The 17890-nt window shown below is 36.4% G+C and overlaps 1 protein-coding gene across 1 annotated transcript; it reads right to left on the reverse strand.

Moving 5' to 3' along the window:
- Positions 1-50: 50 nt before the first annotated feature.
- LOC112057666 (sodium-coupled monocarboxylate transporter 1-like) lies at positions 51-15761 on the reverse strand. The gene is made up of 13 exons (XM_024098161.2): positions 15536-15761; positions 10518-10677; positions 9523-9640; positions 9235-9302; positions 8398-8552; positions 7451-7591; positions 6331-6549; positions 4981-5108; positions 3745-3887; positions 2787-2968; positions 1484-1604; positions 894-1043; positions 51-167 (listed from the first exon to the last, which is right to left on the reverse strand). The coding sequence occupies exons 1-13, from the start codon at positions 15721-15723 to the stop codon at positions 105-107; spliced, it is 1836 nt and encodes a 611-aa protein (XP_023953929.1). The 5' UTR covers positions 15724-15761; the 3' UTR covers positions 51-104.
- Between the last annotated feature and the right edge of the window lie 2129 nt (positions 15762-17890).

Genomic DNA, 17890 nt, shown 5'->3' on the forward strand with positions numbered 1-17890 from the left:
GGATGGGGATAGATACATGTATAGAACATACGAAAGAAATAAAATGCTACTTAAATATACCTTTTTATTAAATAATTGATCAAATAAAAACCATAGCAAATCAATTACAAACTAAAATTGTTGTTTCTTTGCGTTATGTAGTCGTTTTCTCGGTCAGCTTCATCTTTCTGGAAACAAAAAAATATTTCTAAAATTTCATTAGAAGTGTAAAATTAAGCTTTTGGTTAACCAAAATCTTCAAAATCAAAATTAATTTATCAAGTAGACTTCGTTTACAAGCACTTGTGAAACGTCATGTATGACTATTTGTAAGGTCCCTTGCAGTATAAGGTTCTGCTGAGATCAGCCGGCAAGATACTTAACAGTTACTAAAAAAAAAACATATATCTGGCTATGATCATCTCATCATCAGTGCTGAGCATGGATTTCCTCTCAGAATGAGAGGGTAATAGACCAATAGTGCACCACGCTATCCCATGCGGATTGACAGACTTGACACACGTAGAGAATTAAGAATATTGTCAGGTATGTAGGTTTCCTCACGATGTTTTTTCTTCACCGTTTGAGAGACGTGATATTTAATTTCTTAAAATGCAAATAACTCAAAAGTTGGAGGCGCAGGCCTCGGACCGGATTCGAGCCTATGCCTTCCGGAATCGGAGGTAAAGGTCATATCCACTAGACTATCAAGGCTTTAGACTCAATAAAGTTTTGGGCTGTGTGAGGAGCTGCGTATTACGTATATGGTACGATGTAATAGTCCAACGGGCGGGGCATTAACCCAAGATCGTTTTCTGTATTCTGAGAATTATTTATTAGAGATTACCATAGCGCTAATACAGCTACTAGAGCGATATCATGAGCACTGTCATCAAGTGAAATCAGTTTCTTACGCTTGCTAGAAGTGCAGTGCGAGCCCGTAAGAGTTCCATCTCCCTTGCATGGAGCTCGATGTCATGCTGAGTAAGTCTTGGCCGACGGCAGTGTACGTCCTGAGGGGGCAGCCAGCGATGAATCACTGGCGTTAATAGGTCCCGGTGTACCTGTTTAATAAAAGAAACTTGAAGATTCCACGATACTTGAGAATTCAGCTAGAATAGTGGTGATATGTCGTTTCTTTCCATCATAATTAAAAAACGTTTGCTGTACTTGTATATGTGCAAATGGCTTGCCGCTTTTTGGTTAGATGAGAGGAGGGAAGGGGTAGGCTTACGAGTCCTTGATCAGTCTTTGAGATATAGAGTTTTTCTGAAAAGGGTTAATAGTTGGTGTAAGACTTCCGTACCTCAGAAAGCATGATGGTGCCAGTCGCTGTCAGCAGAAATATTTATGTTATCATTATAGATTCAAACACTCTATGCCCATTAACATGCATTAGAGCAACTTCTATAAGGAAAGAGGTCTGACTATATATTAAAATAGGCTAATGTTTTAATTTTTTGAAAAAAATTGATGATAATTAAAATGTATAAGTAATACTCACCATAGAAGGCTCATTCGGCTGCGTGAAATACGTTATAATGGATCCAGTTATTATGCATACCATCATACCGATAAATGTGTAGTAAAGGTAACTCACTCTGTACAGGAAAAACGTCCCTGATCTGTTAAAAATAATTAACAATATATAAAACACGAAGATACTTTATTTTAAAATAACAAATATTTCTTTATAATCGGATTTTATTTAGCAGTGTTGAAGTCTAAGTTGTTAAACAATTTCCTAGAAGATGTCTATACCGTCTGGCTTTTAAGGTATTGGAACAACTGCTGATAAGACACATAGATGCCGGACGCAGTAAGCTGTGTCATTTAAGGCTAGGGAAATTATTAGAAGGGCCTAATTTTTTGTTTAATGTTATATTACTTCTGAGCAATACAGCCAATCAAGTCTGGGGCCCTTATTGACCATGGGCCCGTGGCATTTTGACAGTATTGTTAGCGTATAGTTACGCGAATGCGGGAATAGGTATTGAATCAGAAATGTTCTGTTCGAGTAGGTAAGGGTACCTACCATTGATAGGCGTCGTGCTGTCACAGAAAACATAATATGTTGGTGCTGTTCGTTGCAAAGGGGAAGGAGGTACAAGAAGGCGGAGTTCCTTAGCACACACTCAAATCATGAAAAATGTGATAGAGATAAGCAACATACTGACGGTGCTCCAAATATTGCAATTTTTTTGCGCTATCGAGTCATTGACAATGATTGTAATATAATGTAGTAGTATAATATCACTTTGGCTGGTGGGAGGCATCGGCCGTGGCTAGTTACCACCCTACCGACAAAGAAGTACCGCCAAGCGATTTAGCGTTCCGGTACAATGTCGTGTAGAAACCGAAAGGAGTGTAGATTTTCATCCTCCTCCTATGTTAGAAGTTTCCAAATTTTGGACGCATGCTTAACTCGGAAAAAAAAAGATTACTTTTTTTTGACCTTTGTCATTTCTGAAGTGAAATTCTATAGGCAGTATGTTTTATGTTCTTTTTTTTCTGGGAAGCACCAGATTCAGTGAGATTGTGGATTACATTTTACTAATTTTTGCTTTCACACGTAAAGTGCCTGTAGTTCGGGTGTTCCGTATCAAACCAGAGTACATTGATGATTTTGAACTGCAGATATAACCATGATACACCAAGTTAAGTAGGTAATTGTCATGTCATTATCTCCTCTCATTCTGAGAGACTCGAGCTCACTGCTGAGCTCGAGTCTCTCAGAATGAGAGGGGTAATTGTATAAAGCAATAATAAAGTTACCGTGCATTTATGAAATTACCAGAATAATTGACCTGTCAAACTCTACAATGACGTCAGGCGTCGGTGTTGTGGGTAGAGTGAAGTTATCGGCGCATCCCGACACGCTGACCGGTTTTGGCACCACTACTATTTCTCCTCTCAACATGGCTGCCTGCGTACCCAAAGAAATCCAGCCCACGAGGAGTGTGGAAGTGACCCCACCAACTAGTGCACCCTGCAATTAAACAATATACAACTAATTTGAACTAATCTTCCCTAACTCGATCGCTTTAACAAAATGGAAGTCAACAGTTTATTGGTGTTCAATATAGTAGCTATGAAATATTTTTTTGTATCAAACTTTGAAATTGCTGTGTAGATTGCAGGAATGTCAAACCTGCTTTATTGACTTTATCTTCTGATAGACACCGAGTCAGCGAATAACACAACAGAAATAGAATCATCATCATCATCATCATTTCACTATTGATGAACATAGGCGTCTTTCAAGAATTTCCAAACAACGAAATGATTTCTCTAAAGGCGCTGATAGACTTGAGCATTCACTTCTAACAGAACATCGAGCATCAGCCGTTTTTATATTTGTCGTGCTGAACAAAGAGTCGAGCCAAGCATAGAGCCAAATATTGCTACGAACATCTTCAGAACTCTAGCAACGCTCTATTCGATCATGCAATTCAGCTCGTTAAAATGTTAGCCAGAACGCTCGATAGAATGCTCGCTAAAATGTTCTCATATTTTTCTGTGATGTAACATTCGCTCGTGCGAATGTTTCACTTGTAATGAGCATACGAATGCTCATTACAAGTGTATGCTCAAGTCTATCAGCCCTTAAGGTTGAATTTGCAAATGCGACTACTTGAAAAGTCCCCCTAAAGTTGTTTTTAGCACTCATTTAGTGAGGACGTTTTTTGGCGAATCAATTTTTTAAAAGACATCAATGATGTGTACACAAAAATGTATACATCATAATTTAAAAAATGTATTTACCGTGGCATTAATCCATGGCATAAAAAGCCCCATAGTAAAAAGTCCCAGCAGACTGCCGGCAGTGATGCCAGCTAAGCTTTTACCCGCTTGGATGAGGGCTCCCATGTGCTCCACGAGGAAAACAAGGGCCACACATATAGCACCTGAAGAGTATTAGGTAAAATATTAAGAACCAGCCGACGTCCCGCGGTTGCACCCGCTTTATTACGGCATTGGTGATAAGAACTCGGGGATAAAATATAGCCTTTGACACTCACAAACACTGTGACTGGTGAAAGAATTTTTTAAATCGGTTCAGTAGATCCAGAGAATACCCCCTACAATACCATAAACTTTACTTCTTTATGATATTAGAATGGATATGAGGAGTTACAAAATAAGCAGTTATTTATTTATCTGAAATGGAAAGCCATCACTGTTCTATTACATCATCATATCGAGCTCGAGTCTCTTCTTAGAATGAGAGGGGTTAAGCCAAGTCCACCACGCTGGCCCAATGCGGATTGGCAGACACAGAGAATTAAGATAATTCTCAGGTATGCAGGTTTCCTCACGAAATTAAATATCACATGTCTCTAACAGTGAAGGAAAAACAGCGTTCTATTACATAATCTGAGTTAAATATGTTACAACCTCTGAGCTGATTTTTGCAGAATAGACAAAGAAATCTTTCTTTGTCCTAGCCTCGTTGAACAATTTCCAAAAGGCATATTTGTTACCGGACGCACCAAACTCTGGAAGATGACTTGAAAGGAAGATGTCCTACCAGTATGATTTACCTAGTTCATAGTTTTGTCCTACTCGCGTTATCTCATACTTACGTGAAAATTAGGGTGTGGTTATGAATCAAAATTCTTTTCCTAGGCTCAAGGATGATAAAGAAAGAAAGATGTTTATTTTTAAGCAATGCCATACATCACATTATTAAATTATAAAGTAGATGCCTTAAATGTTCAATCAAACAGTGGAGCAGTAAAAGAATGCCCTGCAATGTGTGGCATAACGTAGAAAAAGGCCCTAACTCAGATTTTGCCACATAATTTCTATAAAAAAGCATGCAGCACTGATTTTCAGTTAGGACCCAGTTCAGAGGGCTTATTCTGTAACGATGTTTTGTAAAACTCGCAAGATAGAGTTTACACGGGACATCGTTACAGAATGGCCCTGCACAATACATCAATGTGAAGAAGATTATAACAATCTATAATAACACATCTTTAATAATATTATTCGTACCAATAATTACGACAATGATTTTCATGATAAAACTTGCAGTCTTCTCTGAAATGGGCTTATTGTATGCTGGTCTTATTAGGTCCTCAAATATTACTCCACACAAGGAATTCAAGCCAGTGGACATCGAACTAAAACATAATTATTATTGATATATAATTAGATTATATTTAGATTCAAATCTTATTTATACCCGCGTATACATTCCCATGGAAATACGGGAATAAAATTGGTATAATGAATTTTTCAATTGGTGAAAAAAAATTAAATTAGTCCAGTTAGTTAAAGAGCATATACAATACAACCAAACAATCAAATGTTTTGTTATTGCAATATTAGTATAGATATATCTATGGCGCCTGCTCGAAATAAATAGCGTTCTTGATAAAGGATTTCAGGCGACGATTTTTACCCGACTGCTAGAACGGTTATGTTTTTCGCGCGTACCTTGTATGTCATGTACATATATATTCCAAACCGCTGAACGGATTCACATAATTAAGATATCGTTAGATTTGTCTAATAACCCAAGTTTTCTTAGATAGGTAAAGTTGAAAAAAAATATCAACAATACGACTGAGACTGAGGTTCGAGGTAAAAAAAAAAATTCTTTCGAATATTACGATATGGGTATCAAAGTCAAGGGCTCATCAAGAGGATTTCAAAATGGCACGTAATAGTCATATTAAAAAGACCTACAATTACAAAAACATTATTTATTAATCGCTATACAAAATACGCTAGACTAGGTGCGAGCAGGTTAGGCAATCAGGATTTATAATTTTTTTAATTATTATTGACTTGTTCTAACAATAACGTCATATTCTCACCAATTTATACCAAACCTAATAGGCCAATACTTACGAATTTCGTATCTATTTGTAAAATGAAAACCGCATGCAAATCATTTCAGTAGTTTTGAATTTATCGCGACAGGCGGAGAAGTTTGCATATTACGATTTAATTATTTTATCCAACTTATTTATGTATCTGTACAAAAAATTTTCGCACAAGACACAATTGTACTAAAATAACAGATATTAGCTTTCTACTTCCACACACGCTAACTACTGGAGGCAGTTTGAAAGGTACATTATGACATTATAAGGGAACTAGCAGACGCCCGCGACGTGGTCCGCGTGAAATTTAGTTTTTAACAAATCCCTCGGGAACCATGGATTTTTCTATAATGTAAAGTAGCCTATATGTTAAACCAGAGTGAAATCTATTTCCATTCTAAATTCCAGCCAAATCGATTCAGTAGTAGCGGCGTTAAAGAGTAACAAACATCCAAACATACATCCATACGAATTTTCGCGTTTATAATATTAGTAGGATTAGAACATACTGTACCTCAAAGCAGCGCTAAAGACTCCGCTCATGAATATACCTGGCAATGCAGGTATGGATCCCGTAATGGTCATCACGAAGTAAGGCAGGAGCTGGTCACTTTTTCTAATAGCTTTTGTAGTGAGAGGATCGCAGTTCGCAAACGTCGCGTATATTACTAAGCCGGTGTAACAACAAAGTGACACGATAATAAAAATGCCGGCAGCCATTATGAAAATTGTTCTGAAAATAATTCAAATGTAACTTGATTATTTATGTGGCTATTTTCTCCGTTTCGGCTGTTATCGCCTCATGGCGTAAAATAGCACTCGTGTGAGGCATAATTTAGACTGGGATACTTCTTGTTTACATAAAATAAAATAAAATAAAAATAAAAAAGCCTTTTATTTCCAGTACAAACATACATATACAATTTTGTGAGAATTACCTACTTTTAAAAATTAATATGTAACTATTCTATGGTATTTATTTAAAAAAAACTATATTTTGCTGGAACCCCCCTCAGGGGGGGTTTCATTTCCATTTTTCCCGGTCTATAGCGATTTGAAGCCATTGTGGGCCTGCAATTTTTTTTATATCATCATCCCATCTAGAGTATGGTCTACCTCTGTAGCGTTTGCCCGCTGGACCTTTCCATGATGTCACGGTTTTGGTCCATCTTGTTTACATAGGTACATTTTATTAAAACAAAAAACCAAGTAGGAAAATATAAGAAAATAGATATTTTTGTTTAATAAATAATAAATAAATAAAATATATATTTGAACAATACACATACATCGTTATCCAGTCCCTAAGTAAATGCAGTCAGTATGAATATCATCATCATCATCATTACATCATCCATATTCGACTCACTGCTGAGCACGAGTCTCCTTTTCAAGATTAGAGGGGTTAGGACAATATTGCACCACGCTGGCCCAATGTGGCACACAGAATTAAAAACTTCTCAGGTAAGCAGGTTCCGTTTGAGACACGTGATATTTAATTTCTTTAAATTTAACTGAAAACTTGGAGGCATGCCCCGGACCGGATTCGAGCCTACGCCCTCCGGAATCGGAGGCAGAGCTCATATCCACTGTGCTATCACGGCTCTATAAGAATATACATAATATATACTTACATCCTAGCCCGCTTGAGAGATGACAATGCCAGGCATCTCTGAATCATGGCTTGATTAACGGAGCACGAAGCCAGCCAGCTGAAGTAATTTCCAAATACGGTATTCCAAAACGTATGGCGAATTGTTGGATCCATATCCATGCTGTAAAACAACATTTTTTTTAAAATAACGTAAAATCAATCTTGAACAAGTAATTTCTAACGAGGTTTTTATATTTGGGCGGTTAAAACCTAGTAGAACCTTCTAAAGCCACTATGGTCCCAAACTTAAAAGTTATACTAAAGCCATACTCGATGTGCACTGTCTTCTAACAAAAAATAATAAATATAGGTAGAAAAATATTATTATAAAAAAATCGACTGGTTATGCGTAATGAAAAGAAAAGAGAAAAACAAGTATCACAATATCCATATAAGATTTTTGCTTCAATGATCCCAATGTACATTTTTTGACAATTTTTGTTTAAATAGTAACATATATATGCATATATTTTTATAATGCATATATTTTTATAATGGTCCTTTTACGACCTTTCATTTGATACCTATATTGTTATGGTAAGAAAAAATCAAACCCTCCTTGTTTCATTTACGACCGCAATTTTTAAAATTTACATAGCAACATATATCACAATATTGACAAACCAATGACACCCTATATGTCAAAATCTATCCAGCCGTTTGGGGTGTAGGGCGTGCCCAAGAAATGGACAAACAAACACACATACATACATACGCTTGCTAAACAATAACGCATGACATTTCATAACTTCATCATATCATCATCAGCATATTAACCGATAGATTAGATAATTAGGTAGCCGATTAGTAGGGTAGTACCATAGGCTGATAAATTTTTAGCCTTCCTAAAATGAGTTATATATGGCCATCACAGGCTCTCTAGCTGCACAAATTATACATTATACACAAAACAAAAAAGTAACTTACATAAAGAAGTCAAGCCTGTCACCTTCTTTGTTGATTCTTAACACTTCTCCAATTCCACCGAGACGGCAAGTACCGTAGACTAGTACGAATATTACTCCAAAATACATAAGTATAGTTTGTAAGGCATCTGTCCATACCACAGCTTTTAAACCACCCTGAAATTTTCAAGACAGCTTTTGATTCAATAGATATACGTATTAATTTATTTTGACTCACTCATTTCTTTATTAGTCCTTTTTTTAATTTTTAACAATGTTAATATAAAAATATAATACAAAACACTATTAAAAATTTATAAAAAAAAAACCCTCCCGCTGAAGGACATTTGAATGCCCAAGTAACCGGCGGTCAGGGCTCCAGAGTGAGGAACCTCCTTACAATACGCGGGCTAACTTGTTAGAAGGAGGATGTAAATCCACACTCCTTTCGGTTTCTACACAACATCGTACCGGAACGCTAAATCACTTGGCGGTACGTCTTTGCTGGTAGGGTGGTAACTAGCCACGGCCGAAGCCTTCCACCAGCCAGACATGGACCAATTAAGAAAATCAATCTGCCCAGCTGGGGATCGAACCCAGGACCTCCGTTTTGTAAATCCACCGCGCATACCACTGCGCCACCGAAGCCGTCAAAAAAACTTAAATATATTTATTTTATTCTTCTAGTAACTGGATAAACTGTATATCCATCCTTATTAGTCCAGCAATTAATTAGACGAATGACTAGCACATATATCCGGCTTCCGGACGAATAGCTTCAGCCTTAAATTAAAAATACTAAAAGTTTCATTCAACTACTGATAAGATTAAGAACGTTTCGTTTACAAGATATACTTACAAGTGTTGTGTAGAAAATACAGACAATGCATACAATTGGCGTTATCATGTGGAGGTTGACCCCAGTAACTGGAAAATAGACATTATTATCATTTACAAAGCAATAATCTCCACCTTAAGTCGATTAGTATAATCATATTTAAAGAATATATGTATATAAAAAGTATTTTATTTAAGTTTCGCACATCAAGCCCTATCCCTTGATACCCATATTGAGGAATCGAACATTTATTTTATTTCGTTATAAAATAAATAAATTATCTTATTTAAAATAAAATGAGATTTTTACCTTGACTGAATGCTAAAGCTGGTACGTAGATTACGATGGGTATATACAATAACATTTTTATAATAAATATAACGGATCCTAGGAGACGAACATTCTGGTTGAATCTCAATCGCAAATACTGAAAACAATATTGAAGGACATTAATAAATTAAAGAGTTCGTGCTTTATATCAAGTAGGCTTAGCTTACAAGCTTATTTTTGTAATAGGTAGTCTGTATGTAGTAACTAGTGACTCTACCACCGGTCCAAAGGACTGTATCTGCTGAGAAGATCAGGCAATAAACATAACAGTTACTTTGTTACGTACATTTTAAAATAGTTTACAATGATAAAATTCATTACAATCTTTTATCTGTTAAAATTCATTGTGAATCTGAACTTAATTCAAGCTAAAAAACTCGAATATTCATTCATTCATTCTTCGTTTAACGACAATCTCGCCTACTACTTTGCACAGTGAGTTTATTATTAGACAGAGGTAATTTTGAATTCTGGAAAATGATACGAAATGATTCATACGTAAGGTCATTTCTACGCTAACTTGCAGTTAAATCAAGGATGTCACCTTAATTCGATACGTGATTTTTAAATTAGTTCGTGGTTGTTTTTTTATCTACTAATTACTTATCGCCTAACAGTGGATCGAATCTTTGCCAACTTAATATTAATATTTATTTATTAATATAGAAAATAACAAACTTAACGGATATTAGCTATTGAAAACCTGGTAAATGATCGGTATACGTGGAGGAATTTGTGCGCTTTTAGATTTAACTTGACGCTTCTAATGAGAACCAGGGCTGACTTCTACCTCACAAAGTATACTTACTTTATAATATTATAAAGTAATATTACCTTATAACTTAAGCTCTGGTGAACTTTGTAAGGTTCTGGTTAACTCTGGATCTACTGAACCGATTTTGAAAATTCTTCAACTAATGTAAAGCCACGTTACTTGAAGATATTATTGGTAATATTTTATCCTATATATTTACCTCATAAGTAGAAGTTATTTGTAAATTGTAAAACACAGGCAGATAAACTATGGCTATGGTCAGGGAAACGACCCACTCCGATAGTACAATGGTCCAAAGTTGGGTTCCGTATGTGTACATTTCAGCCGGTAGACCCAGTAACGAAATTCCGGAAACGTAACTGAAAAAAATATAAAGCTAAATAGGTAATCTTCACACAGGTACCTATAATACTTCGAAACTTAAAAAAAGGCAAACTAGCAACTCTATTTTCAGGAGAAGCTTAACTAAGCTCTACTTAGGATATATATTAGTATATATTATGGCATTACATAAAAAATAATTAAAATCCATCTTTATCCTAAGTAGAGCTTAGTTAAGCTTCTCCTGAATATAGAGTTGCTAGTTTGCCTTTTTTTAAGTTAAAGCTGAAGAGTTTGTTTGTTTGATTGAACGCGCTAATCTCAGGAACTACTGGTCCGATTTGAAAAATTGTTTCAGTGTTAGATAGCCCATTTATTGATCCCGTTTTCTTACGGGAACGGGAACCACGCGGGTAAAACCACGCGGCGTCAGCTAGTGTTATATAGAGAAAAAGTTTGTAAATGTATTCGGTTGTAGGTATATTTTATCCCAGTATGCCCATGGAAACGGGAAGATCGCGGGTAAAATCACGGCATCTATCATTGATTTCAAATTATATACACTTATTAAGATAGAAAGCGCAGTGTTGGACGAATTGCCCCTGTAACCAAGTGGCACGTCGATTCTCTTTCTACGATCGCAAACGCTTCGAAAACTAGATAAATGTATGGAAATGACAGATCTTGATCACGTGACCTGTCGATAGCAAATGTCATTCCCATACATTTTTCTAGTTTTGGAAGCGTTTGCGATCGTAGAAAGAGAGTCGAAGTACCACTTGACTGCAAGGGCAGGTGGACTGACGACATCAAGTGAGTCGCAGGGATTCGCTGGATGCAGGCGGCTCAGTATCGTGATGTTTGGAAGTCCCTATAAAAGGCCTATGTCGTGTAGTCGTCCATCGGCTGATATGATGATGATGATGATAACGATTAAATAGGTATTTTTTTATTTAAAAGAATATTTGCCATATCTTTAAAATATGATCAATATTCCCATTACCCTCCAACTAGTCGGGAAAGACTGTATTAGGAGTGAGTACGACAGTAGTCCAACAGGGCGGGGTTAAACTATCAACACTACCGCCACCGACTGTCTTTGTGCCACTCATCATCCAATAAGTGTACGTGCTTGCAGCGCTAACGGCAGGACGTTCTATAAAACTGACCGTGTGTCGCACATCGCGCATGTGATGTCATGTAGGTACATTGCGAGTAACACATCAGTTTTATCGAATGTCCTGCCGTTAGCGCTGCAAGCAAGTACACTAATTGTATGATGAGTGGCTAGCATAAGGCAGTCTGTGGTGATGGTAGTGTTGGTGGTTTAAGCAGTGTGCAGGCACATGGACTTATTGGATGGTGAGTATCTATCTTTACCGTTGAGCTATTGAAGCTTCTTTGTACCTACATTACCTTAACAAGAACTGTTTATGAAATGCGACACTACTTGCAAGATAAAAGTGCTGAATATCACTACCCACGTCATTTTTGTATAATAACAATGTGGCTCCCTCTAATGGATGTGTCACAATATGTATTGTTACTGACGATATAAAAGCTCCGTTGTTTTGTTGTCATGTCAAATATTGAATAAAAGCAAATATTACTTTACGTATTTTTCCAGAAAACAACAAAGGGCGAATCTTCAAAGAGAAAAGAGATTTTCATTTAAGAAAATTTCTATACGACAAGGATATTTTTATTAGATTTATTATTATGTAATTTAAAGAATCGTAACTATATCGCCTTGCCTTCAACCAGACGTTGAATGGACCACGCGGCATTGTTGAATCGTTTCGGTGTAGAAACATCTTTTTATAGCTTGGCAAGTTCATTGATGACACTCCCATGATATGCGGGCGACGGGGGAAAGGCCTGCGTGGGTATGAAGTAGTGCGCGCGGGGGATAGCTACCCCCCTCCCGGTCTACGCGTACCATCTGGAGTGGAAGGTGAAAGGTGAAAGATGATCGCGTATAATCTTCCCAAATAGACGAGTGTTGAAAATCCAACACGTTGATACGTGTCTCTCGATAGGTGAATCATAAGATAAAAACTACATCGAGTAACGCAGCTTCAGTAAATTTGCTCACTTGAAATCACCAGCTTGTACCGTATGATATTTCATACAAGGAACAGAGTATTCAGTAACAGGACTTATTACCGTGTTTATGGGCCAGGTAGTCATCTCGTCTTCATATATTTACTTATTGTTCCTAATTTACTTCATCAACCAATTATGTACTATAAAGACCCGGTCACATGCTCACATATGTGATATGTGGGATAAATATCCTTATGAGTTCAAATTGCCATTTATGAGATCTGAGTTCTGATCTATCAATTTATTGGGACACCCATTAAGTTAATAGTTATGGTTCAGTAGCCCTGTGGGACACCCATTATCGTAGAAGACATGCGCGAGTTTATACAGCGAAACTTTTTGTGATAAGAAAAAAGCAGATTAAGAGCGTCATTTTTATGCCATATTGGCTTAAGTAAAATAATTTTATGGTCAACCCAATCTAATGCTTTGGACAAATCACAGATTACACCAATAGCATTCTTAAAACGTAGAAATCATAGATATGTAATTAATTTTTATCAGATTCTTATTATTTGTTATGTTCTACGTGGTTTGTACCATATTTTGAGATTCAATTGTTTTCTCTTTGATGTGTGACGATCTTATAGAAGTATAACAATCAAGAGACGAATATGCAGGTTGCACCAGAGGGTACCAGCAATAAGACCCATGAAAACTACTACGATTGTGTAACAGATAGTACGAGATACGGCATAAGACATATATTATACCCTCATCTATTATTTATTTGGGATACGAAACAAATTGTAGAGAGTGTTGACATTGACACATTGCAAATAGGTTCTAGTTTTTTTATCAATATTATTTAATCATCTTTCCTCATTGGGTAGTTTAAAGAAAACGTAGACTAGTTAAAATTATATACCCAACAGAGGGCCTAGTGGCAGTTTGATACTGTTACTATCGCGTTAACGTAAACGTGAATTTCTAAGGAACTGAAACAGAGCCATCTAGTGGCACTACTGCACAACTGTTTCAATTCTATATAAAATCGCGTTTACGTTAACGCGATAGTAACAGTATAAAAATATTGAAAACTCCCACTAGGTACACAGAATGAAAACGTAAATGTTGCCTGCTTTCACGCTGCAATTGTGGTACTGCCAGATTTATACAGGTGAGTAAACGTTATTTATGTATCAGTAATTTAGTTGTCTAATACGTCAATAGAAAGCTTATTTTATGCTTAATTTACTGTATTTAGTTGACTTTCTAGTTCATGAATTTCTTGATTATGTGTGTAAAATATGTCTGGCTGCAATTTGTCACTGTGAATATTATCTTTTTTGACGGCCTCCGTGGCGCAGTGGTATGCGCGGTGGATTTACAAGACGGAGGTCCTGGGTTCGATCCCCGGCTGGGCCGATTGAGGTTTTCTTAATTGGTCTAGGTCTGGCTGGTGGGAGGCTTCCGCCGTGGCTAGTTACCACCCTACCGGCAAAGACGTACCGCCAAGCGATTTAGCGTTCCGTTACGATGCCGTGTAGTAATCGAAAAGGGTGTGGATTTCCATCCTCCTCCTAACAAGTTAGCCCGCTTCCATCTTAGATTGCATCATCACTTACCATCAGGTGAGATTGTAGTCAAGGGCTAACTTGTAAAGAATAAAAAAAAAAAATCTATCATTTATTTCTTATCACTAATAAATAACAGATAAAAGTATATATTTCGCATATGAAGGTATAAAATAAAGTCATCGGCATATGTTTTGAAAGATAGTTGGACAAACATTCGGCTTTTTAAATTTAGGAAAATTTAAATTCTGAATAATAATCGCGTCACATGTTTATTTCTAAGTAAATATATCGTATAACTTAGAAGTTTAGTTAATCACTATAATGAACAACTGTTACGTATGATTTTACAACCAGCTCTTGAACTAAAAACGTATATATTAAAATGTACACGGCAGCTTTAGATTTTAACTAGCTGTTCTTCGGCGAATCGACTCCTGCCATCAGCAATGTATCACTGCATGTAGGTACTATCTCACGGTGCTTACGGTAGCTAATAGATACGGTTGCTTTTGCTTTGGTCATATTAATTAGTAGACGTCCGCTAAGAACGGATTTTGCAAGAGGGCCGGACTAAGGAGGTCTAATGGCGGACGAAGTTGCGGGCGTCCGCTAGTTAAGTAATTATTACATAAGTTTTCGAACAATGCTTTATTTTATTGAATAGAATATTTTTCTGTAAGTCAAACGACTAATAATCTCGCTACCCTCCAATTAGTCGCAAAAGACTGAGTTAGGAGTGGTTACTGGGTACAGGAATAGTCCAACAGGTGGAAATCGAACCACGGCTACTCGCTGTTGAGCCAAGCCCCGTAGCGCTATTGAGACTTCGAGGCAGGAATAAAACCGTTTATTTAGCCAAATACATAAAATAAAAAAAAGAAATCTTGAAACTTAATACTAAGGCTTCGGCTGAATGTAGCGCTGCCTCAGCTCTATGCTACAGCTAAGTGTTATTAAATTCTCTTCTTAGTGACACGTTATATAAAACCACAAATTAGGGTAGCCCATTTATTACTAAAAGAGCTTAACGAAAGAACTGTTTGGATAAAATTTGACACATAAACACAGACAGACATCACACACGTAGAAAATTATGAAAATTCTCAGGTATGCAGGTTTCCTCACGATGTTTTTTCTTCACCGTTTGAGACACGTGATATGTAATAATAAGTAATAATAAAGGTGTTAGTAATAATAAGTATTTATTAAAAAAAAAGAATCATAATAGCATAAAACATTCGCAATAAATCACATAGTATTACTTAAATACCTGGCTATCAAGGACATCGATATGGGGAACATTCCCATCGTCTTTCCTCCCATCAGATATTCCGCTGTAGTATTCTGTTTCTTCGTGGCAAAGAATGCAAAATACACCCCGATCAACGCTGAAAGTAGCAACATAGCACCGAACACTAAATAATCTAACCAATCGAAGTATACCGGCGCTTGCGACATGTTGAGGCGTCCACGCTCGTCCGCTACCACACGAGATGTTCATCTCAGACTATATAGTTAGAGAGCTAGTGTCAAATTTGGCCTATAAAATATGTCATCAGAATGATGAACACACGGGGAGATATAGGTCAAGAATGTCAATTCATTTAAACATGGCCAAACAAAGTTTGGAATAACCTTACCTCTTGGCTCACTCCAGCTTACCGTTGAGCACGGTTCTCCTTTTAAAATGTGGGGTTCGGCTACTCCACCAGGCTGGCCCAATGCGGATTGGCACACTTCACATACGAAGAGAATCAAGAAAATTTTCAGGTATGTTTTTCCTCATGTTAACTTATATACGTATTTATATAACCTATGTATCATAAAGCCGGATAATCGATTTCCCATTACACTTATTATTAGTTACTTTAAATGTAATCTTTCTATATTATGAAGACTTTCAATAAATTTTCTTTAAATTTTAACTTGTAAAATTTACCGAGCGAGGCGAGTGCGATAACCATTAAATTTATTAAATTTATACTTTAAAAGGAAAATTAAATTTTTATGGGTAAAAAATCTTGATACACATTATGTGTTAAAAACGTGATACACATTCTTGATACACATTATGTGTTAAAGTAAACGATAGTAGTTTTTCAAACTTAAAAATGACTGAATAATATTAGTGGAATTTCAGAAATTATTAACTTTTATTGTATTACATATCTATCTAATAAAAAATTGCGAATGAGGCCATTCTAGTTAAATGACTTAAAAAATAAAAGACTTAAATAAATTTTCACCCTTTAATTTATTTATTATTAAGTAGCTTTTTTTAAATGTTTTTCTCTGCAATTTAATTTAGCACAAAAACTCATCACTTACGGTAGGTATCTTAGAAATATTATAGTAGCAAATAGACAGATAGATTTCGCATGTAAAAAATACCCGTTCCCGTGGGGTAAACTATAGCCTCAAGACATTTACAAATAACGTAGCCTTAAATAATTTTTAAAATCAGTTTAGTAGGTCCATAGATTACCTCCTAAAATCTCAAAAACTTTCCCTCTATAATTTTAATACAGAAGTATGGATGTGCCAATTGAACTAAAGATTCGTATTTTCTACCACAGACTCTTATGCTATTCGTAGCGTAGCGTGAGGAACAGGAGCTATCAGCAGTAGAGCTATATTTAACCTCCGAAGGATCTCGGACGGGCCCATTAGAGGGATGAGGATCACTAATTGACTATTTACCGGTCTACCGAGTCTTGCACTCGTCACTCTATATACGATAGTCAAAAGTTTGTGGGCGAATTCGACCTGGGTATACCCAGCCCCTGCATTATGTATAGTTTTATTTTATTTTTATTTATTGTTTTGATCCACAGTTTATACATAACTCTATAAAATATTCAGTTCGAAGTTTTGATTAAAGATTTTACAATTCCTTCTAAAATAAAAAAATCAAAATTTATTAATTTCAAGTAGGCTTAATTTGCAAGCACTTTTGATACGTCAGCTGACTATTTGTAAAGATTCTACCACCGGTTCGGAAGGCAGGTTCTGCTGAGAAGAAACCGGCATGAAACTTAACAGTTGCTCTTTCTTGAACCAACCAAATTTTCTGAACCAATTCTGTGTAATATGACCTATTCTCTACTTTGTATCATTTCTAGTTGCGTGACGGATAATTGAATTTTTCGTCACTGGAATTCGTGTCAGTTTCATCACTCCACTGCACAATTTCTGATCGAGTTTGGTTAATCTGGCTAAACTTTTCTATCTTCCACGACTCGCTTCAGTTGTAGGTGGTAGAGTCCAGTCCACTCTCTATCGTGTAACCATTTTTGTCTTTGATGTAAGGCTGGGGGGTGCTCTTTGTTCTCCTTCTTTCCTTTCCTTTAATTTTTCAACAAAAGTGGTTCTGGTGTCAACCCGTCTCCGACATGTACATAGCACGTGGAATTGAAATAACAAACTTTCAACAAGTAGAAAGTTTTATAAAAACTTATCAATCCAGGCTAATCGTTGGAATGGCTGAACTGTTTTTAATAGGATTTACACTATAGGATAGAGGAGGTTATTGCACAACATATATCCTACTTTTTTCATTTAACCCAAAAATTTGATGGTTCCCCGGGATCTGTAAACTGAATTTCACGCGGACGAAGCCGCTATT

This window comes from Bicyclus anynana, chromosome Z (assembly GCF_947172395.1).
Source record: "Bicyclus anynana chromosome Z, ilBicAnyn1.1, whole genome shotgun sequence".
Lineage (NCBI taxonomy): Eukaryota > Metazoa > Arthropoda > Insecta > Lepidoptera > Nymphalidae > Bicyclus > Bicyclus anynana.